The following is a 25,766-nucleotide window of genomic DNA, read 5'->3' as shown; positions in this document are numbered from 1 at the left end:
TGTCTTTGTGTCTTTGTGTCTTTGTGCCTGTGTGTGGCTGTATTAGCGTTAGCTCCGTGTTAGCGTTAGCTCCGTGTTAGCATAGCGTTAGCGTTAGCTCGGTGTTAGCAGGGCTTAGCAAACAGCAGTAAACACAAGCACGTGTAGGGGGGGTGGAGGAGGTGGCGGCGGCGAGTTTTTTTTTTTTTTACGACAGTGACATGTGCCTCCCAGAACTGTGGGGGAGCTCCGGAGAGGGAAAAAAAGAGAAACCAACGAAGGAGCGAGCTATTTCCGGCCGACTTGCATTGTTCTGCTTTAACCCATAAGGACCCACGGTGACACGGGTGTCACACCGCCTTCAAGTGTCCTGGAAAGTCCCTTACAAATATTGATGTTGAACTTTTAAATCATGAAGTCCCTAAGTGACATCTACTCAACATCCTGGTGCAGTCACATGACTCTCTGTGAATCTCTCTATCCATGACAACATTTCCAAGATGGTGGCCAGCAGAGTTGGCACATTTCACAGAGGCAGCTACTTTTAAAAAGCTTGCTTTCTGTCAATAAAATAAGCCACCACCCATTTCACAATGCAAATCCTTTTATAACATGTCCCTTGTTGTATTTAACCTGTTCTGATCTCATTTTTTGAAGAAACTCATATAAAACAACTTAAGAAAATATTGCTGTGACATATACGTCACATCGGGCCTTAGCCTTAAAAAAGTCAGGAAAAATACCATGTGACGCCTATGTCACAATCAGAAAAATGGCAAAGAACTACTCAATTAAATTAGGTGATTCAGGTATTTTGAATTAATATACTCTATGTTGTTCAATTTAAAACATAATTTAAAAATGTTGACATAAAAATAATGTCAAATTCAATCAATATTTAATAAAATGATATATCAGTCCGGAAATTGAACCACAGATTTAGCAGAGACACTCTTCTCAGTAAATGAACAAGATTTTAGTATCCCATGCTGGTCCCATATTAATGTAATTATGCTTTTTTGCTGTATTTTTTGTAACAAAATAGGATACAGTGTTCAGGATGCACTGACGATCATCAGACGTGCAATAGATGTTGTATACAGAACAACAAATACAGCAAAGAAGAATGAGAGTTTACATAAGAAAATATTAGGAAACAAATAAGAAAAGTTAACACAGTCAAACAGTCATGAACCAGGTTTGAGACAAGGGTTCTGGACTGCTGTACTGATGGGAGAGAGGGTCCCATGTGGTGCATTGTGAGAGAAGGACGTTTTACCCAGCTCAGTTCTGACGAATGGAATATGACCCAACTATCAGTTCTGTGAGTGGGTACCAATGTTTTGTGATTTCATAGTTAATAGAGATGATAAATAAAGAGACAATAACTGTGACAGGGCTTTAAAAATGGATAAAAACCAATGCTGTTGTCCCCTTACTGTCAGAAATGACCAGCCGGCATTTTGATAAAGAGTGCCGTGATGAGTATTATATGAATCATTGGAAATGAAATGTAAGGCTGAGTGGTAAACAGCATCCAGTGGAATCAAAGTGGAACTAGCAGCTCTTCCATAGATGTCATCTCCATACTCTAAAACAGAGAAAAAATAGTGTCTCCAATTTTTTTCCTGTGGTGAGTAGGAAAACGGTGCTTATTTCTGTATAGAAAGCCAAGTATTGTTCTTAGTTTAGCAATGAGGGTGGTGATATGGTGCTTAAAATTAAGACAACTGTCCATCCAGATGCCAAGGTGTTTGTAGTTGCAAAGAAAATTGTGGTTGCACAGCTTTTAAGGCTTCAGTAACTGGTTAAAGCCTTCAATATGAGGCAATATTCGCATTTCTATAGTGTTTGCCCTTTTTTGTTGTGAAACTTGTCTTAAAAAGGTGTTAATAGTAACCAGCAAATTTGTAATTTTGATATATGTTATGGAAATGCAAATAAAAGGTCAAATTTGTGTTACAGAGCAAAAGAAAATGTCAAGCCCATTTATTTTCAAGTGACAATTTAAGTTACCAAAAAAGCCCGATGTGACATATATGCAACATTCCAGATCTCTGACAATAGGTGGCGCTATTTCAAAAAAAACTTCAAAAATGTGTTCCATGCATTCCACTTGGTCTGTGTTTCACCCCACTTAATTTTCCTTCAAGGATAAATGGGTCTGGGTTCTTATGGGTTAATGTGTGTGTGTGTGTGTGTGTGTGTGTCTGTGTGCGTCAGGTTCAGGAGGGATGCTGCAAACATATTGGACCTGCTCTCAAACTATCAGAAGAAACAGATCGTTGAGTTCCTCCCTTATCATGACTGCGACATGATGAACCATCAGTCACCTGACCTGGACTGTCTCGTCGAGCTCCAGGCCCGGTACCCACAGTACCGCCACACTGTCTTCCTAACCGGTACGTGGCAGCGCCCACCGGACCCACCGGACCCACCAGACCCACGGGACCCACTGGACCCACCGGTTCCTCATCAGGACTCTGTGTCTGTGTCTGATCTTAATCTGCCTCCTGACCTGTTCTCGCTCTGCTTTCTCTCTCTCAGAGCATCGCTTTGATATGTTTCCCACCTACTCCAGCGGGGGCGTCATCGTGGCCGGTATTGAGGAATTTCTGCATAGCTTCACCAGACTGGTTGGTTACCATGACATCAAGGACAAGCAGCCAATCATGGACGACCTGCTATCCACCAAAGGTCAGCTGTGGCAGATGCGTTCATTTGAATTAGAGAAATATAGATAGACTGTAACAAAGTGAGTCTCTGCGTTATGTTTAATGACCGTGGTTATTCTCACTAACCTGCATCTTAACCTGACCCGAGGTCCGTACTGATGAAGCAGGGTCTGAGGTGGGGGAGGAAACCTCAGGTTTAACTCCGGGTTTCCAGGGTTACGATGGTGGTTGACTTCATACTAAGTTAAATCATTGTGGCAACGTACTCTGAACTGCAAACCAGAGCATCAAATTAAACACTCCTTCTGTCGCTCTACCCTATCTCTCTCCTACTCTCCTACTCTCACCCTTCCTCCTATTGTCTCCCCCTCCTCTCCTCTCTCCTCTGTCCTCAGGTCTCAGTGGGCAGCTGAGTCCTACTACCTCTGTGTCGGGCCCTGATCAGTCTCCCTCCATCTTCCCCAAACACATCCACCCCCTCTCGTCAGCGGACCAGCCCCAGCGTCTCCTCCAGCAGTCGGGCTCTGGCCTCCTCCCGCTCCCTCACCTCTCCGACCAACTCGTCCCGGACGGCTCCTGTAAGGACGGCGCGTCGTTGCCCTCGGAGGCCGACCTGGAGGTCCTCCGACTGGCCATCTCACAGTTTCGGGCCGAGCGCCAGGCGAAGCTGCAGCAGGAGCAGCAGCTGGACTCCCAGGCCGAGCTGAGCACCAACCCCGTCAGGAGCTTCCTCCCCAGCCGTGCAGACGGTGACCGGGCCGCCACTCTTCCGCCCGTCGGTGAGAAAGGTCCGACTGAGTTTGTTCTTACTGGCAGACAAGCGGTGGCAGACAGTCTGGCCTTGATCCACTCACGACTGCAGCCAGAGCTGGAGGAAGAGGAGGAGGAGAGGAGGAAGGACAGAAGGGGCCACCCCACAGAGGGAGAGAGGAGGAGGGGAGGAGGAGGAGGAGGAGGAGGAGGAGGAGGAGGAGGAGGGCCTGGATTTTGTGGTCCTGTTAGACCAGTAAGACTGCTGGGACGGAGTTGTGGTCTCGGTAACAGTGACACGTCAACGCCTACATCCAATCAGAGCACAGCTGCAACAGTGGGACCGAGTGACTCAACCTGCGTCAGGAGAGAAAACACTGATCAACCTGCACTTCCCAAGGCAGCCGCCTCCTGTCCGGTAGAGGGCGACAGGTCAGTAAACACAACACGGGTTGATCACTGCTCTGTGAGTAATCACACCACATATTCAACCATAATATATCATCACCTGCATCGCAAGGCACTGACATCAGACGAGTAGTCAAACAACAGACCTTGCTGGACTGAGTTATATTTCAGATCACCTGCTGTCTCAGACATTAAAATATGTTAAATGTGGGACTGTCATGTGAATCAGCAAGGAAAAATGACCCATGGCATATTCAGTATACTATATTGCACATTTCTAGCTCTTCATTCTTACACATTCACTCTCTGATGATGCATCAGGAGCCATTATTTGGCTTCAGTGTGTGGAAAATATCTGCACAACTCCAAAAAAGTGTTGACAGGTCCAGGTGGTAAAACAGCGTCACAAAAATAGCAGAGACCGGCACTCAAGTCTACAAAAAACTGGGACGATATGCTTTTCTCCCGACTCGATTCTTCTACGATTTTTTGGATGCCGATTCGATTTAAATTGAGATTCTACAATATTGCCGATTCTCTCAATTTTTAGTGTGCATTTTTTACATTTATCTGCACACAAATACTGTAGGAGCCTATAAATTAACATACTCCATTATAAAGTGAACTTAAACCCTTTTCAAAACCTGTACCCTCTGTATGAAAAAAAGGCTAACAAATGCACATTGCACAATTTTTTTTTTAAAAATCAAAAAAAAAAAAAAAGTTTTAAAAAAAATCGATTTTTGAAAAAAAAAAAACGATTTAACTCATTGAGTGCCGCGCTCCTTTCCAAAGTTTTAGTCAAGTGTACCGGCAAATTAGACCATATTTGACTTTTTATTTTAGAGCCATAGTGTATTCTATATTATTGCCACCAACACATACTGTGGCTCATTTGAAAGGTTTAACTTTATCCTTCAAATGGCCACAAACCGTTTGTTTCTACGTGCCTCCGTTCCTGAGAAAAGTCAAGCTAAACATGGCTGGGTTTCACCAAAATCCCTCCTTTTTTTCTAGAAAAGGAGATAGAGCGTCTTTTATGAAAGCTGCGCTGTTTGTGTCTGTCGCTCTTCAGACACTCGCATTTCTGGATCAAAGGGCTCGTATAAGATAAATATACACAACAATTGTTGTTCTATTCACAAAACCACCATCGGGGGCGGGGGGGGGCGCCACTAAACAACAATAACACAGACGCACCGTGCCGTGTCACAGCCTCTCGCCGCGGAACGTGAGGCTCTGCCGGCCACAGCGGCTCGCGAACACCGGTCCCACCGGTGGTCGCGGTCCGTCTGTGGTACGGGTCGGTGGTGCCGGTCTGCTTTGACCCAGAGACCATCAGATTTTACCGCGGGAGGACTTTGGGGAGGACACGGTGTTGCTCCAGATGAAGACCGGGCCGGACAGTCGGCTGAGAGCTTCCTGGTTCAGCTCCCAGCTGCTGCAGCCTCGCGGGTGAGAGCGGAGCAGCAGCGGAGCAGCTGCTGCATCTGCATGCAGAACTCCGTTTGCAGAAGCTGAGTTATGATAAAAACTTCCAGATCATGAGCTGTCATGTGACTTTGATCGTCATCTATTTCAGTTCTCCTCGTCGTAGAGTCCCCAAATTTACATATAATGTGTATTAAAGTGTCTATTTTCATAATTTAAAAAAAAAGCAAAAAACGAAAAATTTCGTTTTTGGCACTCAACGCATGGGAACGAAAAACGAGAAATTACGTGGTTGGCACTCAATGAGTTAAAACTCATCAAAAAAGATATCGCGATATTTATGTGAATCGATTTTTTCTCCCACCCCTAACAGACAGCTTGTATGCGATAAGTTTTTTATCGATGGAAACTTTCAACAGTGCCCCACTGGGGTCCAATGTCACATTAAAAGCCCCTGAAATGAGCGTACTGGGTCCCTCTCTGCTGTAGATCTGCTGTCTGCGTCCGTCACCTCTCCTAGTTTGTCTTTGTGTTGCCACTGAGCCTCGTCATCTCTTCTCCTCGCAGAGACGCTCAGTCGGGGCAGGAGCAGCCAATCAGAGGAGCGGGAGCGACACCTGGAATCAGCACAGTCAGCGGCGCCAAGGTAACTGGAGGCGTCACCATAGCAACAGGCAAGGAGGACAACCCAAATCCCGCTCAGCCTCAGCTACAACAGCCCCAACAACACGCACCGAGCCGGTCGCTCCCCGCTCCTCCTGCTCACAACCGGCAGCAGCAGTGGGGCTCCGGCCTCCTGCCCCCCCACTTCCTGCCCCGACACTCGGGCCAGCCCCTCGCCGCCGGCCCTCTGCTGAGGCCCATGGCGTCTCTGGGGGGGACCCGGAGCCTCCTGGGGCCCACGCCCGTCTGGCCCGGGGGCCTGGGCCCCTCACGCAGCCCTGCGTGCGTCTGGGGCGCCGGCCCGTCACTGCTGGGGGGGTACCACAACCCTGCAGGTCAGGGGGGCCGGGGGGGGCAGAGAGGGGGCTACAACGGGATGTAGAGACCAGTTCAGCTTCACCGGGTCGACTCAGAGTCCAGAGGTCGAACGTCCCGACGACGATCAGGTACCAGAGTGGAGACAGAGACCCTGGTTCTTCATGTGGAAACTTAAACTAGGAAAAAAGGACAGAGCTGGAAATGAGCACGATGGCCTTCCTCGTCTTCCAGCGAACACTCTATAATCTTGTAAAAAAAAATATTTTTTTGAGATGAATGTTTGGTTTGTTACCCTGGGAACCATTTGTGTTTATCTGCTGTTGTACGTAGAAGTGACTCTGTAACAGACTGGTTTTAACTTAAAGTCTTTTTTTATGTTTTTTTTTACATCTAGTGTTTTTGTATTAAACTTGCCTGCGTAAACCAGCACATTTGACTCAACATTTTTCATTGTCTCGGTTTGTCTTCGGCAGATGAAGATCAGAGCTCAGTCTGAGGTGTTCATGACGCAGGGCAGGTCAGAATTTAGAGCAAATATAACACTGACTTTGAGTGAGTTTTGTTGGCAGAAAATATCTCCAGTGAATTCCTGTCCATTCATGTCCACTTCAGTATCTCTGCATTTGGGCCGGATCATAAGGACCAGACAAACTGTTCTGTACAAACATTCACTCCCTTTGGACATTTTCATGTTCTTTATTTTACAGTAGTTTCAGTCGCAGATCAACCACAACAGTTTTGACACTGATGACCAGGAACGGATCATTATAAAAGTTTAGCTAAGTACAAATACAGGCGGTGATGCTGAGCCTCTCTTACCTCTCTTGCATAGAGACCATGGACTCACCAGGACAAAACGTTGTTTGATTTCCTGTGTAGCTTTATGCTGCAGACGTCTCCTCCCAGGTTGCAGGTTCTCAGTCGTAGTTCAGGAGATGAGGCGTTCAGGGGAATCATGAGAGAAACAGCTCTGTGAATGTGTGCAAACACCTGAAGATCTTCTACACAGTTCCCACAACAGGAGCCAACGACAACAGAAGCAGCTCAGTCACACTGACCGTGACTGATTATGGTTGTTGTATCATCACTGATTAGATTTCTGATCATCTTTATAAGTTAATCAATTGTTTGGTGGATAAAATGTCAAATTGATATGATCAAGTTTCTATATTGTCCAGAACTAGAAGACAATCACACAGGACTAAAAATACCAGTAAATAGATTTAATGTCAGAAGTGAGAACCTGTGAATTCTGTGTCTCTGTTTAAAAATGACATGTTTCAGTCGTGTTACTGTTTCAGCCGTCAACTCATCAGACGTCTCGTCAGTGAATGCACAATGTCCCCCGTCTCAACTGGGTGAGTAGTTGGTTTAACTGTCAAATGTTCACATTAGACAAGTTAGCAAAAGTAACGAACCTGAATTAGTTTCCAAATATGACAAGTAGACTCTTCACTCTCAGTTCTACCTGCATCATGTCAGTTGTCAACACTGGAAGTCGTAAACACTAAAATTGAGTTTTGAAAATGCACCACGTTCTTATGTTTGACCAGCTCAACTCCAGTAGAGTCTCAATTCCTTGTCACATGATGTATATCTCTCTCTCTCTCTCTATATATATATATATAATATGGATGCATTACCATACAGTGTCAATCAATGCCAAATAATTTATTTAAAAAAAATCAGAAATCCAAATTATTGAGGGTTTGCCAATTAATTACAACATAATCAAAATCAGTGTGGCCACCTGAAACATCCAAATCACAGGAGCTGCCTTTTTGTTTATGCATCACAGCATTGTTGTGCATTATGAGCACCAAAAGTGTTGTGTTGTTACAGAGAAACCCTGGTCAAACAAATCATGTAAAGGGACATTTGTTAGGTACAAAACACATCGTCAATTTGACATATTTTTTAAGGTGAAAATGAAAACCGAAAATGACCATTCATACTGAAATCACATTATGCAGCCCTACAGTGGTCAAGACCAAAAAAATCAAAACACAACTGTAAAGAACATCACATTTTACATTAGAGGTTCTTCTGTGATGCCTCCCACACTCCAGGTCCAGAGCTGGGAGAGATGATACACACACTCTGGCCTGGGAACACGTCCAGACTCCTCAGGAGGAGCTGAAGACGTCTGGACTATCGAAGTTGTCCTGCTACCGAAAACTGAAATAATGCTTTAAAAAGTGGATGGATTTCTACACATAATTTATTATATTGACAATAAATAAAAAATTCACTTATACAGTAAAACCATTAAAAAACTACACAACACAGAAGCATGAAGTGAAGCTGAAGCTCCTCGTCCAGCAGGAAGCTGAAGGAACAAAAACCCAAACCCCTAACCCGATTCAGGATTTAAATAAGACGAATGCAGGAAGCAAAGAGTGTGACTTTGCCTCCGCTGCAACTCCAACAATGTTAAAAAAAAAAGTAAACCTCAACACCCGTGCGGTGCAGTGACGTTGTTGTGGAAAGTGCATTGAACAAAAATACAGTCATCACATATAAAATGTTTCTCACCCAAACGTACGTTGACACAATCAGCTTTACTTTGAAAAGTCCCAAAACTTTGTTGGTTTTCACGTGAAGTGTGAACTGAGGTGAACTCGGCCGGCACCCAGCTTCGACCAGTCGCACAACTTACACACACACAAAGCGTCTGACCGAGAGGCGGTCACATGTGATGAGTTGCCGAGGGCGACCGCAGCTCGTTGTCAGGATGCTTCAGCAGAGGGTTCAGGTCCGCCTCCAACTCCCTCTGTTTCTGTAACAGACCCTGCAAACATGCAAATTAAAGCACTTTGGTTAACTGATAATCACTCACATCAATGATTAATAATTAGCTTATTAACAGTTTAGTTAAGTAGAATGTAATTCATAATAAAACCATTTTTTATTTCGAGTCGGAGCCTGAACTGTGTGTGTGTTACCTGCCGCAGCTGAGCCAGGCCTCTCAGTATCTCTTGCTGTCGGTGTGTGTGTGTTTTGCGCAGCAGCTCGGGGTGGAGGAGGGGGTCTCGGTGTGAGAGGATGGGAGGAGACGCTGAGCTCTGAGGAGGAGGAGGAGGAGCGTCTGACAAGGAGAAAGTCAGGTTAATGTCAAAGTTGATTATTCACGTTCACGTGTTCACCTGTGAAATACTGAAAATTCCCACCACGACTTCATATTCAGCTCAAGGTGACAATGTGATGATGTGATATTTGATAGGTCATGTTAATCATATATAATCATATATATTATATGATATTTATTTATTAAAACAATTATACTTTTTATTTTTACTTTAACATTATTGTAAAAATTATTGAAAAATGTGCAACCTGTGTGTGTGTGAGGTGGGGGTGTGTCTGCAGGCTCCAGCGGGTCCAGGTTGAAGACTTCATCTGTTCGGACGTAGGGAATGAAGTCCAGAGCCGGAGGAAGAAGCGGGGCGGAGGTCTGCGGAGTCGGTCCTCTGTGTCTGGCAGCGGGAGGAGAGCGCCCCCTGGAGGAGGAATTTTGATATTGATTGAACTGATCATTTTTGGTCACTGCATAAACTTTCCACTCCTCAACTTTGCTTTCTTTGAAGATTTGATCCTTTGCTGTTTTAGCGGTAGGAGAACTGTGCTCAGAGCTGCTCACCTTCCACTGTTGTTGGCTGCAGAGACGCTCTGTCCTCTAGAAACCGTCTCCACCTGAAACAGCAAGAGTCATTAACACAGGTTTACAAAGAAGAGCTGAAGAAAAATGTACTTTTAATTCCAATATCTACAAAGTGAGAGATCAGGGATGCTCCTACTTTACTGCGAGGACTGATCCTGGTCTGTGTGGGGCAGAGACGAGGGGTCTGGGTGTCAGACGGAGGAGGAGGGTCGGTCCTGGACTGGCAGGTCCTCTCCTGCAGGGCGATGAGCTCCGCCTGCCGCTTCAGGCGACTCTCCTGCCGGTTCCTCTGCAGAGCGGCCGGGTATCGCTCCGAGGCTGGAACAAACCGACGGTTGGGCCTGCAGGAGCAACATGGAGGTGGAGAGGAAGCACTTTGATTTCTAAATGTGGCATTTTGAATATTTGGGTTCTTTAAAAAGTGGCGAAACCATTATTTATCTAAACTCACTGAGAGTGAAACCCTCATTTATAATGATATAGTAGATAGATAATAAGATAACGGAGGGCGTCACATAAAACAAGCAAAAGTAAATTAAAAGTTGCAATGCATAAATCAATTCTGTCAGCAGGAAGGTTGGCCTTTCCATTTCATGAATCTCTTAAATCATTTCTCAGTGAATTATTTTTTCTTTCTTTTTTTTAACTTGTGAGTTCCTAACTGAGCAACTTATTACAATTTACAAAATTACAATAAATTGACAAGTCATTAGAGTTTTGAGCTGAAATTAGTAGAAGTACAGCTGTTGGGTTTTGAAATCTGCCATAGAGCTTCACTGAATTTGGTCACCATGTGTTTTTGGGTTCATCACTGTTTTGTCTATGAAATGTCAAAAAAAGATCCGTCAGTCACAGATTTGCAGAGTCCAAGGTGACGTCTTCAGAGGTTTTGTTTTGTTTTGTACGAGAGACTCTGGTGAGTTTCTACCTCTGTGTGTTCCAGTCCGGTCTCCTCTTGTCCCTCCTGCTCCTCTCCGTCCGGGCAAACGCTTCGTACGGGTCTGCTCCTGCTCCTGCTCCTGCTCCTGCCACACAGACGTTCTCCTTCCCAGCTCTGGCTGCTCTGCTCCTGCTGTTTGGAGGAGCGGCAGACCGAGCAGGAGGAGGCTGGTGCTGCGCAGAGACGTCGTCCTCTTTGAGTAGGAAAGTGGGCGGAGCTTCTACACAAGTAAACAAAAATATTTACCTTCCAATGATTCTAATACATGCATTGGTGGTGGTGGTGTTTTGATTGTGTACTGTTGTGGTTATTGATCATGTTGTCTATTTAGTACTTATAACTCCTCTTGTCATGATAATCTATGTAACATTTGTCATACTGCTGTGTCTGGCCTTGGCCCTGAGAGCTCAACACACTGCAGACACAAACCCGGTAACAGCTTTATCAATCTAACAATCTGTAAAAACTTACAACACAATAGACGTGTTTGTGGAGACACAAAAGTGCACTTTTGTGAAGTTCTACCAGCTACGTGTTTCAGTGGTGTTTGAAGATAAGATGAGTTTGTTTGGTCTTCTGTACCATCGCATGATTACATGAATATGAATTGTCGGCTTAGCCATCGCCTTAAGTCGAATCACTTTTTGTGTCACCTGGAGACACTTCTGTTGTGTTTGCAAACTGATGACAGTGTTTTCTGAAGCTGCAGTGCACTGAGCTGTCCAGGCCACCGTAGTTTAAAAGAAATGATGAAAACCAAAATAGAAAAAGGGAACCACTTGTGTTCCTCGTACACTGAAGTGACACAGGAGCTTATAATAATAGTGATTAGCAATAATAGTTCAGTTACCTGTCTGTACAGCGGTGTCTCTGTACGAGGAGATTGAACTGTCGATCTCAGCCTGTCCTGTAACTGCTGCACACAAACACACACACTCCTTACTTCCTGTATCTCTGTTTGACCGACACACACCTCTGCAGACAGGTGTTTGTTACAGATGTTCGACGGCTCCTCTCACCGCTGGGTGCCTCCTCCTGCAGCGCTGCCTCCTGCCGTCTCTGTGGCTCCTCTGCCTGATGACTCGGCTCCTGGGGACAAACACAGGAAACGGTTCAGTGCCGGTGTGGAGCGGTGGGAAAAAAAACGCTCATACACTGGTACGAGTGCACATGTCAGCCCTCTGACCTTCGGCCTCTCCCTCAGCGTGTCCAGTCTGAACTGTCTCTGCAGCCTCTCCCTCTCCAGCGCCACCCTCCTGTCTTCCTCCTCCTCCTCCTCTCTCCTCCTCGCCTTCTCTCGCTCTCTCTGCTGCCGACGCTCCTCCATCTGCGCCTCGATAGCTCGCTGGAAGGTGGCACAGGAGATGGTAGAAGAATATTTATAAAAGCTGCTTCCCTCTCTGTGTTTCTCACTCCTCCTGTCCCTCCTCCTCCTCCTACCTGCTGCTCCAGCTGCTTGAGTCTCCTCCTCTCTCTCTCCTCTAACTGGGTGGGGTCCAGCAGGGCTGTCATGGTCCTCAGGTAGCTGCTCAAAACAGAAAAAGATTCATTAATGAGGACAACGACAACGACAACACCCCGTCTGTCCTCCTACCCTCCACCCATCCCTCCTACCCCGCTCTGCTCGGTCCGCCGGTCGTGTCCACGCTGGCCCGCCCCACGCTCTCTGCTCCACAGCTGCTGGCGGCCTCCCACACCAGGGACAGGCTGGACGAGGGCTCCCAGTCCCCCCGCTCAGAGTTACTGGACGGAGCTGGAGGTGGAGCTGACGGAGCTGCGGGGTGGACAGGAGGCCTCCTCTGGAGAGAGTCAAAGTGGGTGGCCCAGAGCTCATGGTCCTCCGCCTGCAGGAACGCCACCATGATAAAAAAAGAAATGGTTCAACACAAAATTGGAAGAGACATCAACTCTAACACACAGCTCATGTCTCCTGATGTTTTTACTGTGTCTTTACTTTACCCGGCTCTGGATCCTTCTCTGTCTCTACTGAGGCCTGAACTATGAAGCAGGATTTGAGCTCATCGAGGTAACTTCAGGGTTAACTCTGGGTTTTCCGTACTAGGACGGTGGTTCACTTATTACTGGGATACATCTCCACGGTAACTTATGCTGAATGGCCAACCTGGTCCGGAGCAGGTTATGTTCCAGATTGAGATCACCAGGTAGGAAAGCTCCGCCTCCTGACCAATCAGTTCTCTTGGAAAATCATCACATCACCGTTGTTGTGTGGAAATATTGTACACACAGTGTCAAAAAAAAGAAAAAAATACTGGGAGCATGGATTGTGAGTGGATCAAAGACCTTTTATATCTATGTCGTTCTCTCTCTCTCTCACCACAAAATTATATGAGCAACAGGCCAGTTTAGAGTCGGAGCCATCCCATAATGACGGAGTAGTGATTTTATTTCATTTTAATCTTATGAACTTAAGCATTTACACGGTCATTCTCTGTGTTTCTTTCTGTCTGGATTTGCTCTTACAGTTCTTCATGTTGCTGCAGAATTATCGTCTGCTCCTCGTTAGTGAAACACTCGCTCTGCTGCTGCAGCCGCTGTCAGACGTGTCCATGTCTGTGATTGGTCAGATGCTGCAAATCCCGCCCCCTTCATGTGAACCCACTCATACTTAGACCGGGAAGCCCTGGGTTGATTTACTGAGCTGATAACCAGCATCATGTGACCATTTGGCGTGATGGCCCCTGCGGTGGGGTACCTGGAAGATACCCTGGGTGTTGAACCTGTAGTAAAGGCCCCTGTACCTGGCTCTGCAGCAGCTTCTCTCGTCTCTTGCGTTCAGTCTTCTCCTCCCTCTGTCGGTCCAACTCCTCCAGCCAGAGTCTCCTCTGCTCCTCTCTCTTCTCAGTAGTCGACACCTCCTCCACTGGTGTGATCTCCTACAGTTTACAGATACAGTCAGACGTGTTCATTCAAAGCTTTGCTTAAACCAAAGAATATGCTGATCTGCTTCACAAGTTTGTGATTGAAGAAAAGGTTTTGTCATCATCAGTGTGGAGAAATGAAAAGTTTACCCCTAGTTTGAGGCTGGATCTGATGGCTGCAGGCTGCTCTCTTTGGCTGACAGAGCTCTGAACTGATAACATACTCTCTGTGTCCTCCTCAGCCTGAAATATAAACATGAACAGACGTGAACAAGTTTAGATGACAGCCTGACATTTTACCAAAACTGCTGTAGGTTAAACAAAGATAAGCACGTTCTTAAAAGTTTCTAAAGTGACATAAATCAACCAAATAAAACAGTGAAACAGATCAGAAATTAAGTACGTGTCATACCTGGAGTCTGCTGAGCGCTGAACACTGCTGCTGTTGCTGCTTCAGTGCTACCTGTTCATCTGACAAACACACTCTCATTTGTTAGAGGTACTTTAAAAAAGCTGCACCAGACCATAATCAAAGTATCTTAAATTTTTGATCAATAATTTTTTTTTAGTCAGGTCATATAGAGTACATGCAGCCAGATTAGATTAGTATGTGGATTATCATCTTGATTTATTGTGCGTCTGTGAGAAGCTGGAGACTAGTTTGACGGCAGACACACAAAAAGGGGCTAAAACACTAAATACATATATTATCTATAAGTATGTGTTGTGTATATGTATATGTGTGTACCAAGTTCTCTCTTCCACTGGGCCTTCTTTGCATCGATGGCCGATCTGCTGTATGACTGTCGCTCCTCCAGCCAACTGAACAAACATCCGGACAACCTGAACAACAGTGATATCGTTCAGCATTTAACGTCAATTTTAGAAACACAGATTTCTTTTACTTTTTTTTTTAAAGGATAAAAAAGAGACTGAACTGTACATTTGCTGATAAATAAATAAATACGTAAATGTTGTTTTTATCCTGTTCTGCAGTAGGGCCTCTCACCTGTTGTCTTTATCATGAGAGGTCTCAGGTGAATCAGTTACTCCTCCACCATCTCCCTTTCTTCTGTCTTCCTCCTTCATCTCTCCTCCCCCTCCTCCTTCATTCACTGAGGTACCACACTTTGTGCCTGTTTGATTTTGGCGCAAGTAAGACATTAATCAACGGATCAGCAGACAAATGAGCCTAATTAACATATATCTTTGAATTTCCGTGGATTCTTTGTTGGGTCATAGTTTTTAAATGTGTAATTCTCTCTGCACTGCCACCATCACTGTTAGTACCATCACTGCCTCTGCCTTGTGTCTTCTGGTCGTCTCCTAGGTGCTGGCCATTGCTGGAGGTCTGGACGGTGTTGAGGATCTGCTGGAGCTGCTCACTGGTCAGAACCACCATGCTCTCCTTCAGTCCAGCATCCCGAAAGGCCGGTGTCTCCTTAAGTCCCGCCTTGCCACCAGCCTGTGTCCCACCGTTCTGAGGTTGTCCTGTTTTCCCATTGGCTCTTGAAGATCCAGTAGTGGGACCGTGTTTGTGTCTGTCCAATTTCATCTACAGGGCGTGCGCACACACACACACACACACACACACACACTTAGTCACAGCAGGATGGCATGACAGGAGTAAAGCAAAGACGTGAGATGCAGCATAAGCTTTACCTTGGGTACAGCTTTGACACTGCCCCCATTGTGATGCTCATGTGTCCTGGATGATACCAGAGTGGTGCTTCTCCCTCCGGTGGTAGTGGAGCTGAAAGAAGGAGCTGCTCCTCCTGCTTTGGCCCTGGGCTCTTTGTGTCTCCGCGGCTGTTGCCGGACTGGACGCTCATCCACCTGCACTTCGTCCACACAGGACGGCTGCCTGGGGCTCAGGATGTTAGCTCCTCTGGGCCTGATGGACAGCTGCTGGGTGTGTACATGGAGTTAAACCGGATTGTAAAAAAACTTTTAACATAACATTTTACATAAAGGGCAATGTAAAGATGTGTGACGATGAGTCCTACCTTTGCTGGATTCTTTTCATTACCTGTAGTGGAAGAAAATTTAAATAAATTTCAGCAGCTTTGAATGTCACACCGTGAAGCTTTGTTAAAAACTCAAATTTGGATATGGTTGCCAAAGATCCATTTGTGTAAAAATAAAAAATAACCAGTGTAGACAGAAGGAAATGTAAAGTGTTAATATGAAAAGGAGCTGGGGGGGTTAGTGTTCCCTGAAAACAAATAAAAGCCAAAATATCTCACCATGGCTGAGTAAAATCAACCTCGGTTTCCCATTTTCAAGTTCAAACAGCAGGCCATCTCTGTTCATAAAGAGAAAAAATATTTAAGTGAAGTCCACACTTTTCTCTTTTTGTCGGCAGGAACTCAGGTTACATTAGTGTTTATATTACATTATCGTTTAGCCTTTATTTCCAAACAACAACGAGCACCCAAACTCAGTCGTCAACACACAATAAACTTTTTTTTTTTTAATCATTCGTGTGTCCAGTCGTATGGTGTGTTTTACAAATAGCATTGTTTGATCGCAGTTTGGCTGCTAGCTAAATAAAATAATCCCTGTGTGGTTACACTGCGACACACACTGTTTGTGCTAGCCTAGCCTGCTAGTGTTAATTTGGAAAAAATAATAAAAACAGACTTACCCCAGATTCATGCTGCCAGAAGACGTGTACCGAGGGGCGGCGGGTTCAACAACAGCCTAATAGCGGCGGAGCGGGCGGTTAAAACACACTTACAATGTGTTTTAACAGGGTTTTGTCCATGGTTGGACTGACCGCACCGCCACACACGCCAGTTCCTGGATGTTAAATTATTGTGTACGTTGGTTGCTGTCAACGACCAAGAACGGCTTCACCGATTGGCTAATCCGTCCCTCAGTGCAAAACCAACAACCAATCAGAGACGTTCATTCGGACGTTTACATTCAACGATGTTGCGTTCACGGAGCCTGGAAATTAATTCAAACCATATCTATCGCTCTGATTCAAACCAAGGGTAGCCTACCACCGAGTAAAAAAACGCTTACTGATGGTACTATTCTCTACTGCCGCTATTTAGGGTTACTTACCTACAGTCTATGCTTGCAATGGCGAATATGTGTAGTAGTAATTGTATTCATCTTTTTATTTAGCCTACATGAACAATCTCGATCAAAACAAGCCAAACATTATGTTGAATTTTAGCTCCTTCTGTCAACAAATGGATAATATACACATATTTCTATCAACATGTAGCCTATCTGCTGCTGTAGCCGACGCGCATTAAACTTCTCCAGCAGATGGCGACAATGTAGCTCCATAAAATAGTAGGCTACATAGGCTAATATAATAATAATCTAAGCATAATCAAAATTACAACTGATGATGGACTTGTGACTCCTTTCAGAGGGAAAAAAAACCTTATTAGTTGACTACATTTGTGACTGTTAAATAATAATATCATTCAGTCTTCCTCACTCACCATGGTTGAGCATAGACACAATATTAAGTAGGTGAAAATGAATGTATCTTCCATTGAATGACACAGAGCTCAAGAAGAGCTGCAGAAAATCCCCAAATCCAGGCAAATGCCACCATAGGTGCTTCAACCAAAGACTTTGACTCATTTGACCCTTTGACCCTTTTTGATAAATTTGCATAATTCACTGAATGGTTACAGTCAAGTGACCTCTGGATACTGTCATAATTGTTACTTGTTGGATTTCAGCAAAAGAGGAAGTTGTTACATGACCGAGGAAGGATGTGGGGGAGGATCATCTATGGATGGATCAACAAAACTTTGGACTTTGACACAACAGACAGCTGCTTGCTTCATGTTTCCCTCTCTTGGGCTATCATCATAACCCTGCACAGCATCTGTTTGGTCTTAAAGCTTCAGTTGGTAACAATTATTCAGTCATATTTGCTGGAATTGTCACTATATTCTGATGGTCAGACATTAAATGAGTAATTTAGGACAAAATCCAACTCCTCTGGCTCCACCTACAGCCTGTAATCGTATTTGCCAAAATCCACCGCGCCCGACGATTCTCCACCAGTCAGGTAGAGGGAGCAGGAGGAGCAGCCAATCGCCGCTCCTACACGTCATGCTATAGATACGGTACATCTTTTTTTTTTTTTTTTTTTTTCTCTGTGGGTGCGTTCATGGCTACTTTGAGTGTGTCTGTGTGTGTGTGGGGCGCTTGGCAGAGGTTCATAAAGGGACCTGACGGAGTATTGTCTTGAAATTTCCGACCAAGTCGCGGAGTTTACTTTCACTTTCGTCAACTTACCAACTGGAGCTTTAAGTCCTGTCAATAGAAACAATCCAGTCTACTATTATAACAAGGTCAATTTTAGAAACTTAAAGATGGTATTTACTGATACAGAAAGCTGTTGTGGAATGTTGTGTTCTCTCCGGCCTTGGCGAAGGGGACTGTCTTAGGAGCGCGATGGTGTCTGCTGGTAGTGATGGCTGAGGCTATACTCTCAGGAACTGCTTTGAGCACCTGGTCATGGCGCCAGCGATAGTTACCATCAGCCAGGGCTTTTGGGTAGCTGCTGAGGAAGTGTTCTAAGGAGCCTCTTCCGGAGCAAAGGGGGCAGGAAGGTGTCTCACTCTTCCCCCAGGTGTGGAGATTTGCTGGGCTTGGGAGAGCATCATAGACTGCCTGCAGCAGGAACCGGACGCGATGGAAGTCTGCCTGCATGATGTTTGACCAGGTGACTTTGCGCTGCAACATGCTCTCCCACCTTGTCCACGCTCCAGTGTGCCTTCTCTGCCTTCCATTTCCTTCCTGTCCTCACTTCAATCCCGGCTGATGACACCTTGTGGTCCCTGGAGTCCCTGTACTGTAGGGATTCTCTTGTGCGTGCCACCTTGAACTCCTCGGCAAGTCCGCTGAAGGGCACCTGCAGGATGTTACTCGTCCCATACAAAGCAGCGCTGGTGAGGCTGCGGGGAAGGCCCAGCCACTTCCGAAGAAAGCCACTGATCTTCCTTTCGAGGGATTCCACTGTTGTTATTAGGACTGCATAGACGAGGAGAGGCCACAGGACTCGGGGCAGGGTGGAGTGCTGGTAGATCCAGGCTTTAAATATACCAGGCAAGCCTGCTGCCTGACTTGCCCACCTTGGTGAGTCAAGCTCCAAGCTCTTCACTCGACTTCTGGATGGCAGCAGTGTCTTTCAGGGTGGAGTCAAAGAGCTTCCCCAAGCTCTTGACTGGTTGTTCCGTAATGGAAGGGATTGCTGTTCCTGAGATGGAAAAATGGAATTCGTCAATCACCTTCCCCCTCTTCAACACCATGGACGTTCGTTCATGGTTCTTTGTGGTTTGTTTGTTTTTTTGAAATTCTATTTATTACTACCATCATCTGCACTGTCATTGGCTGCATTAAAGGTGGGAGTGTATGGTCAAAGTCATAGTCTAAAGTACAAACCAAATCAAAGAAATAATGTGGTGGAGGGAGAGAGAGAAGTGGGATGGGTTCTGTGCACAGAAACGAAACCTAAGTCTGTGGCAGACGCCTGAATGAGGAAATTAAAGCACAGCGCACTAACGCAGCCTGTAGGTTCAGAGGGACGACAGACAGACAAACAAAAACTTTGTACAGACACTTCATGTAAAGACTGATCAGCTGGGTGAAGATGAAGATGAAGATGAAGAGCACACTGTTTTTTGTTCCTTTGATGATGACAATCATGATAGCTACCATCACTCTAAAGCCAACTACCACCACCAGAAAACCTCCAACCTGGAGAACAGGTATACACACACACACACACACACACACACACACACACACACACACACACACACACACACACACACACACACACACACACACACACACACACACACACACACACACACATTTTTTGGCTTTATCAGGACAGGAACAGTGAGAAAGAGAGAAAGAGAGTCAGTCAGTAAAGTTAGAGACAAGAGACAGAGGAAAAAGGAGAGAGAGAGGTTGACATGCACCAAAGGGCTGTAGTCTGTTTTGAACCTGTCTGCTGCAGACAGGACCGACACTGGATGATTTGGCCTTTGATGTCTCCTGGGTAAATGCAGGTCACATCTACAAAACACAAAGCACTCAATTCAGACTTTGTCGGAGGAAGTTAGGTGTCAAAAACAAACTTTGGCTTTGTCCAAGTTATGCAGCGGAGTAGGTTGTGAGTTATGGAGGATCAGGGGTGTCACATGAAACATAATTAAGCATTTCCTTGATTTCACATTTTAACAGGCATTTGAAAGAGGTAGGGCTGTCAAAGTAAAAAAAAAAATCATGTTTAATAATCATGTCACATGACTAGAGCCTGTCTGTGTATACAGTCTATGGTCTGTGTGTGTGTCACAGCTGGGGTTCACCTAACAGCAGCAGATAACTATAAGTTCAATCAGACAACTCTGGAATGAGAAGAAATCATTTATTGAGCGTAAACATAGCAAGCTAAAGCACAGCATGGATAGCATATTCTTGAGCATGGCTGCAGCAGGTTTGGCGTCAGGCTCTGACTAATATTCGTTCCCTGAATGATCTGCTTTGCCAGACACTACAGGGAATGAAGCCGACCCCCCACAGGGAATCAAGAGACAGAGCCCACAGGTGGATGCCGGGGAGGTGGCGGGTTTGCAAAACCTCATGGGCAGCAAGGCAGCAGCAGCAGCAGCAGCAGCAGCAGCAGCAGCAGCAGTAGTGAAAGGCAGAGCAGCAGCGGAGTAGCAGCAGAAGCATAGCCAGGGATGAGCAGGTATGCCGGTGGATTTAAATAACCCGCCCTATTTGGGCGAGGGGAGCATGTGACTGATCAGCTGGTCAGGATGGGCACGGCATGAGTTGTCTGCCTGAACTAGCTTCGCAGGCTTCACATCATTAGCCTGTTGAAGCAGAATACAACTATATACTATACGCAACTTGAATAAGAATTGTACATACACATGACAGGTTTTATTCTGATACAGAGACATACCGTAGGCCTATATCACATTTGTGTGCAGGCTGATTTGTTGATTCCAGTGTATACGTCTTGGACTGCTGTGGGTCTCTTCATTGCATTTGTTGACAGTAATGAAAATACAATGTATAATAATTGCTGCTGCTTTCTTTCCTTTTCCAGGTCGTCCTGCGTACAATTTAAATGGGGTCATGGCCACTTTGTCTGGTCGTGGCGGTGGAATATCCTTCTATCCCCCATATTATTCTCCCTACCATACCACCACTCGCCCCTATACCACCACCACCACTCGCCCCTACACCACCACCACTCGCCCCTACACCACCACCACTCGCCCCTATACCACCACCACTCGCTCCTATACCACTCGCCCCACCACCACTCGCTCCTATACCACTCGCCCCACCACCACTCGCCCCTACACCACCACCACTCGCCCCTATACCACCACCACTCGCCCCACCACCACCACTCGCCCCTATACCACCACCACTCGCCCCTATACCACCACCACTCGCCCCTATACCACCACCACCACTCGCCCCTATACCACCACCACTCGCCCCTATACCACCACCACTCCCCCCTATACCACCACCACTCGCTCCTATACCACTCGCCCCACCACCACCCGCCCCTATACCACCACCACTCGCCCCTATACCACCACCACTCGCCCCACCACCACCACTCGCCCCTACACCACCACCACTCGCCCCACCACCACTCGCCCCTACACCACCACCACGCACCCCTACACCACCACCACTCGCCCCACCACCACTCGCCCCTATACCACCACCACCACTCGCCCCACCACCACCACTCGCCCCTATACCACCAGCACTCGCTCCTATACCACTCGCCCCACCACCACTCGCCCCTATACCACCACCACCACTCGCCCCTACACCACCACCACTCGCCCCACCACCACCACTCGCCCCTATACCACCACTACTCGCCCCACCACCACCACTCGCCCCTACACCACCACCACTCGCCCCTACACCACCACCACTCGCCCCACCACCACCACTCGCCCCTATACCACCACCACTCGCCCCACCACCACCACTCGCCCCTACACCACCACCACTCGCCCCACCACCACTCACCCCTACACCACCACCACGCACCCCTACACCACCACCACTCGCCCCACCACCACCACTCGCCCCTACACCACCACCACTCGCCCCTACACCACCACCACGCACCCCTACACCACCACCACTCGCCCCACCACCACCACTCGCCCCTATACCACCACTACTCGCCCCACCACCACCACTCGCCCCTACACCACCACCACTCGCCCCACCACCACTCGCCCCTACACCACCACCACGCAACCCTACACCACCACCACGCGCCCCTACACCACCACCACTCGCCCCACCACCACTCGCCCCTATACCACCACCACCACTCGCCCCTATACCACCACCATGCGCCCCACCACCACCACTACTACTGCCCCATGGACCACGCCACCTTCGACCAGAGGTGAGAACATTCACAGAACACAAAAGGAAAAAGAAGAAATATTAGTTGAATCTGTTTGTCCCCTTGATAACATCCCTGATCTGTCTGGTTTCCACGTTATATCAAAATAAGACGACTCTTCAGTCCAGACTCTCGCCTGTGAAACAGGAACAGAACCCATCACGTTGCTCCCCCATGATTCAGTCAAAAAACTGGAAGTATGTTCTTCTTCATGGTTTGCGGTGATTTCTGATTTCACAGGGTGTAGAAAGACTTAAAGATAAACTTAAAACAAGTGAAATTTCTGTCTGGATTAAAGATGGTCAGACTTTGGCCTCAGTAATGATTTTAATTCATCTTTTGAAATATAAATGAAAAATGTAAAAAGACTAAAACTGAAACATGAGATTTAGGTGACATTAGGTGAGCAAAACAGATTGAAAAAAACAAAGGCAAAACCTGGAAAGTGTGTATGACCGACCGTCATTGTTTCTTTTGTTTTGTTGGGTGGCTTTGTAAAACATTATCTTTGTTTGTGATCGTTGAGTCTCTGTGCTTGAAACATCAGTCATTGCACATGCAGGCCTATTTCTGCTCTGTGCACTTCATTGTTTATTTTTCATGCTGTTTCATTTTTCTATTCATCCTTTTTTGTTTTCTAACTCAACTTTTTAGACTGAATTATTAAGTCAAGTTTCCTTCATTTGAACCCTGCAGGTTTGTCCGTGTGTCTGCGTTACCTCACTGATTCAAGGTTATACCTCACACTCAGTCCAGGCAGAGACACGGTGACTCTGAGTAGTGACAGTGGTTTGTACTATCGACTGAACTATGGGTGGAGTAACAACCTGATGTTGAACCCCAGCATTAAAATCCTGCCAGATGTTGCACCGGAAATCTGGACCAGAGTCTGTGTCACCATGGACTTCTGGAAGAAGGTGGCCCAAATGTTCAGAGACTCCAACATGAGCATCAGGAAGAGACTGGTTGATTGGGTGAGGAGGACCAAGAGGGACGACATGTTAAGCAGACTTATGTTAAATGACTGCAAAAATAACAGAATCAAGTAGAAGAAATCTGACATTATAAAGTTTATATTGTTTACCATAAACAATATGGTAAACAATATAAGCACGTGTGGGCTGCAGTCCAATTCTTCTACCACTCAGACTAGTTCCAGGTTACACCCCGGTTTGTCCGAGGTGACGTAGAATATAAACTATTGATGTGAAATTTTCATAATTGCTGTGTCCAAAGATGATGCTAAAAGGTGTTGTGTCATGTTTTGTAAGGTTATTGCAACCTTGACCTTTGACCTTTGACTACCAAAATCTAACCAGCTCAGGCTCCACTCCTTATGAATGATCATGCCAAATTTAAAGAAGTTGTAATACTGACACATGCGTAGTGTAAAACTACAAATTCAACAACTTGTGGATTTTGTATTAGAATTGTCTTTAATGTTATCTATCTACTTATCTGTGTGTGTGTGTGTGTGCGTGTGCGTGTGCGTGTGTGTAGTATTCCTGGCAAGGTGAGCCTGTGATTCAGTTTTCAGATTTTGCTGGTCAGGTGACTGACATCCAGATGTGGGATTATCCCCTCAACTACAGAGAGGTCACTGAGTACATGAATGGCGGTGTCTACAGGTATGAACCCGTGTGTGTGACTTCGGTTAGGATGGTTACGTTTACAGGATACGGTCCTCACAACTACAGAAAAACAACACTGATCAATTCTTATTTGACATTTTAGAGATTTAAAATTCATATTTAAATTAGGGCAGAAGTTGTATATCATAAATCACAACATCAATCATCAATAATTTTTTTTTTTTTTTTTAAGTATATTTTTTGGCTTTTATGCCTTTATTTGATAGCCACAGTAGAGATAGACAGGAAAGGGGGAGGCAGAGAGAGGGGGAATGACATGCAGGAAAGGTCTGCCTGACGCGGGACTCCAACCGGGGACGCCTGCGTTGAGGACTGTAGCCTCTACATGGGGCAGCCGCCTTAACCACTGCGCCACGCACCGCCCCTCAATCATCAATAATTTAACATAAATGTAAGGATAAAACGAAGTGATGAAATTTTACATTGAAATCGTCAAAGGTCGACTTCACTGTGATGTCACTGTAAAAACATTCATGCTGTAGCTCAGGAAAGGGAGATTGTGAACACATTTGCTGCAACTTGGCTGGCTGGCCATGGGATACAACTGGGCGATGGCCATTCTTATTCTGTTTGTTTTATTATTTCTTTAAGTGGCCAAGTCAGTTTGAGTGACCAAATAAAACACAGTGATATTTTACAGTGAATTGTTTGTTCATAGAAACAAATGTATAAAATGTTATCAACATGACCGTGTAAAAAATACTAATATTGTGTTTTTGATTTGCAAAAAATGAAGTTTGTGTTTGTGTGTTTTAGGCTGTACAGCGGCTCCCTCCTCACTTGGTCCTACATCAGCTACTCGAACAGCGGAAACATGCTGTTGGAGGACGTCTATGAGGTCCAGGCCAAACTGCCGTTAAGGGGGAGAGGGCGTCAGCTGAGGGGAGGGAAGAAGAGCAGTGGGCTGGGCTTCAATGTGGGAGAAAGCAAGAGACAGCAGCTTTAATGAAACACACAGGCGTATGTATGAAAAAACTCTGACCTCTGTTTCTGATTTAATTGTTTAATGATGAAAAAAAACTCGAACTAGAATCAGCTAACAAAAAATCACCAGCAAGCAATAATACAAAAATGAAGTTCAAATGGTATTGATTTGAAAAAAGTATGATTATATTTACAACTAGTCTCAGTATAAAGCTGTATGCTTTGCGCTAATTCATCAATTTTTTATATTACAAGAAACTGTTTGTTTTAAAAAAAAAAATAAAAAAAACTTGTCCTCTGTATTTGTTCTAAATTTGTTTTATATTGGTAGACATAAACAAATAAAAGTTAAGAAAAGGCTATTGTATTCATCAGTTTTATGTACAGTGAGGGGTTAATAAAATGTCTGATCTTTTCTTATTATGTAGCCTGTCTATAATTACCAGAAGTGGGTTCAAGTCCGTTTTTCGAGTCACAAGTAGTCAAACATACATTATAAAACGGAAAGGTGAAATCCGGCAATCTGATTGGTTGTTAACCGTGGTATATTGAGCATATCCCACGGCTACTATTCTAAAGCCTTATCACAGCGTAGGCTATCACTCCGCGTCAGGCACGACTGGTATGAATGGAAGTTGTGTCATGTATCCATTCTTGAAGTTGGCATACTTTACGGCCCAGTTTGGACTTCGACACAAGAGACAGCTGCTTGCTTCATGTTTCTCTCTGATGGTCAGCACTGTTTTTCTTGGACTATCATCTTAACCCTGCACAGCATCTGTTTGGTCTGAAATCCTGTCAATAGAAACAATCCAGTCTACTATTAGCCTATAACAAGGTCGGTCTTAGAAACTTAAAGATGGTATTTACTGATACAGAAAGCTGTTGTGGAATGTGACTTTGCATGATTCCAGTAGATAAAAAGAAGTTAATTGACAAAATTTTAGACGGATAACATGAAGCAAAAACACCCCAAACGCTGACAGTTAAGTTCCTAAATATTAGTTTTATTTCTTATCATTTCATTCCCA

At 45.5% G+C, this 25,766-nt stretch overlaps 3 protein-coding genes across 6 annotated transcripts in view; 2 read left to right on the top strand and 1 right to left on the bottom strand.

Annotated features, from left to right (window-relative positions):
* The window catches only part of tasora (transcription activation suppressor a), a 35,282-nt gene extending 28,790 nt beyond the window's left edge, over positions 1-6,492 (top strand). For both annotated transcript variants that reach the window (XM_085776875.1, XM_085776874.1), the window contains exons 26-29: positions 2,203-2,381; positions 2,527-2,676; positions 3,050-3,836; positions 5,811-6,492. In XM_085776875.1, coding sequence (XP_085633001.1) covers positions 2,203-2,381; positions 2,527-2,676; positions 3,050-3,836; positions 5,811-6,288 — 1,594 coding nt within the window. In that variant the 3' untranslated portion in view covers positions 6,289-6,492. The remainder of the gene's footprint in view (positions 1-2,202; positions 2,382-2,526; positions 2,677-3,049; positions 3,837-5,810) is intronic.
* Positions 6,493-8,117: 1,625 nt separating this feature from the next.
* Positions 8,118-16,553, bottom strand: ccdc66 (coiled-coil domain containing 66). Of its 3 annotated transcripts, none has more exons than XM_085776870.1 (21): positions 16,352-16,552; positions 15,951-16,009; positions 15,711-15,733; positions 15,367-15,612; positions 14,995-15,259; positions 14,714-14,840; positions 14,453-14,547; positions 14,117-14,175; positions 13,855-13,947; positions 13,585-13,719; positions 12,440-12,669; positions 12,266-12,350; positions 12,012-12,170; positions 11,845-11,914; positions 11,676-11,738; positions 10,814-11,045; positions 10,022-10,226; positions 9,865-9,917; positions 9,561-9,724; positions 9,170-9,312; positions 8,118-9,015 (listed from the first exon to the last, which is right to left on the bottom strand). In XM_085776870.1, exons 1-21 carry the CDS (start codon positions 16,360-16,362, stop codon positions 8,914-8,916), a joined length of 2,619 nt encoding a protein of 872 aa, XP_085632996.1. In that variant the 5' UTR covers positions 16,363-16,552; the 3' UTR covers positions 8,118-8,913. The 3 variants fall into 3 exon arrangements, with proteins under 3 accessions (XP_085632996.1, XP_085632997.1, XP_085632999.1); XM_085776871.1 differs by having other exon boundaries at positions 11,676-11,741; positions 11,845-11,911; XM_085776873.1 differs by having other exon boundaries at positions 8,305-9,015; positions 11,676-11,741; positions 15,367-15,609; positions 16,352-16,553.
* A 3,885-nt stretch (positions 16,554-20,438) lies between these two features.
* On the top strand, positions 20,439-25,003 carry LOC146987619 (uncharacterized). Its single transcript, XM_085777927.1, has 6 exons — positions 20,439-20,446; positions 21,495-21,785; positions 22,092-22,159; positions 22,856-23,133; positions 23,660-23,787; positions 24,568-25,003. Exons 1-6 carry the CDS (start codon positions 20,439-20,441, stop codon positions 24,755-24,757), a joined length of 963 nt encoding a protein of 320 aa, XP_085634053.1. The 3' UTR covers positions 24,758-25,003.
* The last annotated feature ends 763 nt before the right edge of the window (positions 25,004-25,766 follow it).

Source organism: Trachurus japonicus, chromosome 5, assembly GCF_045865225.1.
Source record: "Trachurus japonicus isolate A0001 chromosome 5, Traja_1.0".
Classification (NCBI taxonomy): domain Eukaryota; kingdom Metazoa; phylum Chordata; class Actinopteri; order Carangiformes; family Carangidae; genus Trachurus; species Trachurus japonicus.
This window is presented reverse-complemented; position numbering and strand designations above follow the sequence as displayed.

What these genes read in the sequence shown, in the direction of transcription:
- LOC146987619 (XM_085777927.1), top strand. An exon ending in CACCCCTACACCACCACCAC is followed by an intron (nt 21,786 to 22,091) that starts GCACCCCTACAC and finishes CACTCGCCCCTA; the next exon opens with TACCACCACCATGCGCCCCA. An exon ending in CACGCCACCTTCGACCAGAG is followed by an intron (nt 22,160 to 22,855) that starts GTGAGAACATTC and finishes TGAACCCTGCAG; the next exon opens with GTTTGTCCGTGTGTCTGCGT.
- ccdc66 (XM_085776873.1), bottom strand. An exon ending in GGATCAGTCCTCGCAGTAAA is followed by an intron (nt 9,918 to 10,021) that starts GTAGGAGCATCC and finishes TTGCTGTTTCAG; the next exon opens with GTGGAGACGGTTTCTAGAGG. An exon ending in GCCTGGCTCAGCTGCGGCAG is followed by an intron (nt 9,016 to 9,169) that starts GTAACACACACA and finishes GCATGTTTGCAG; the next exon opens with GGTCTGTTACAGAAACAGAG.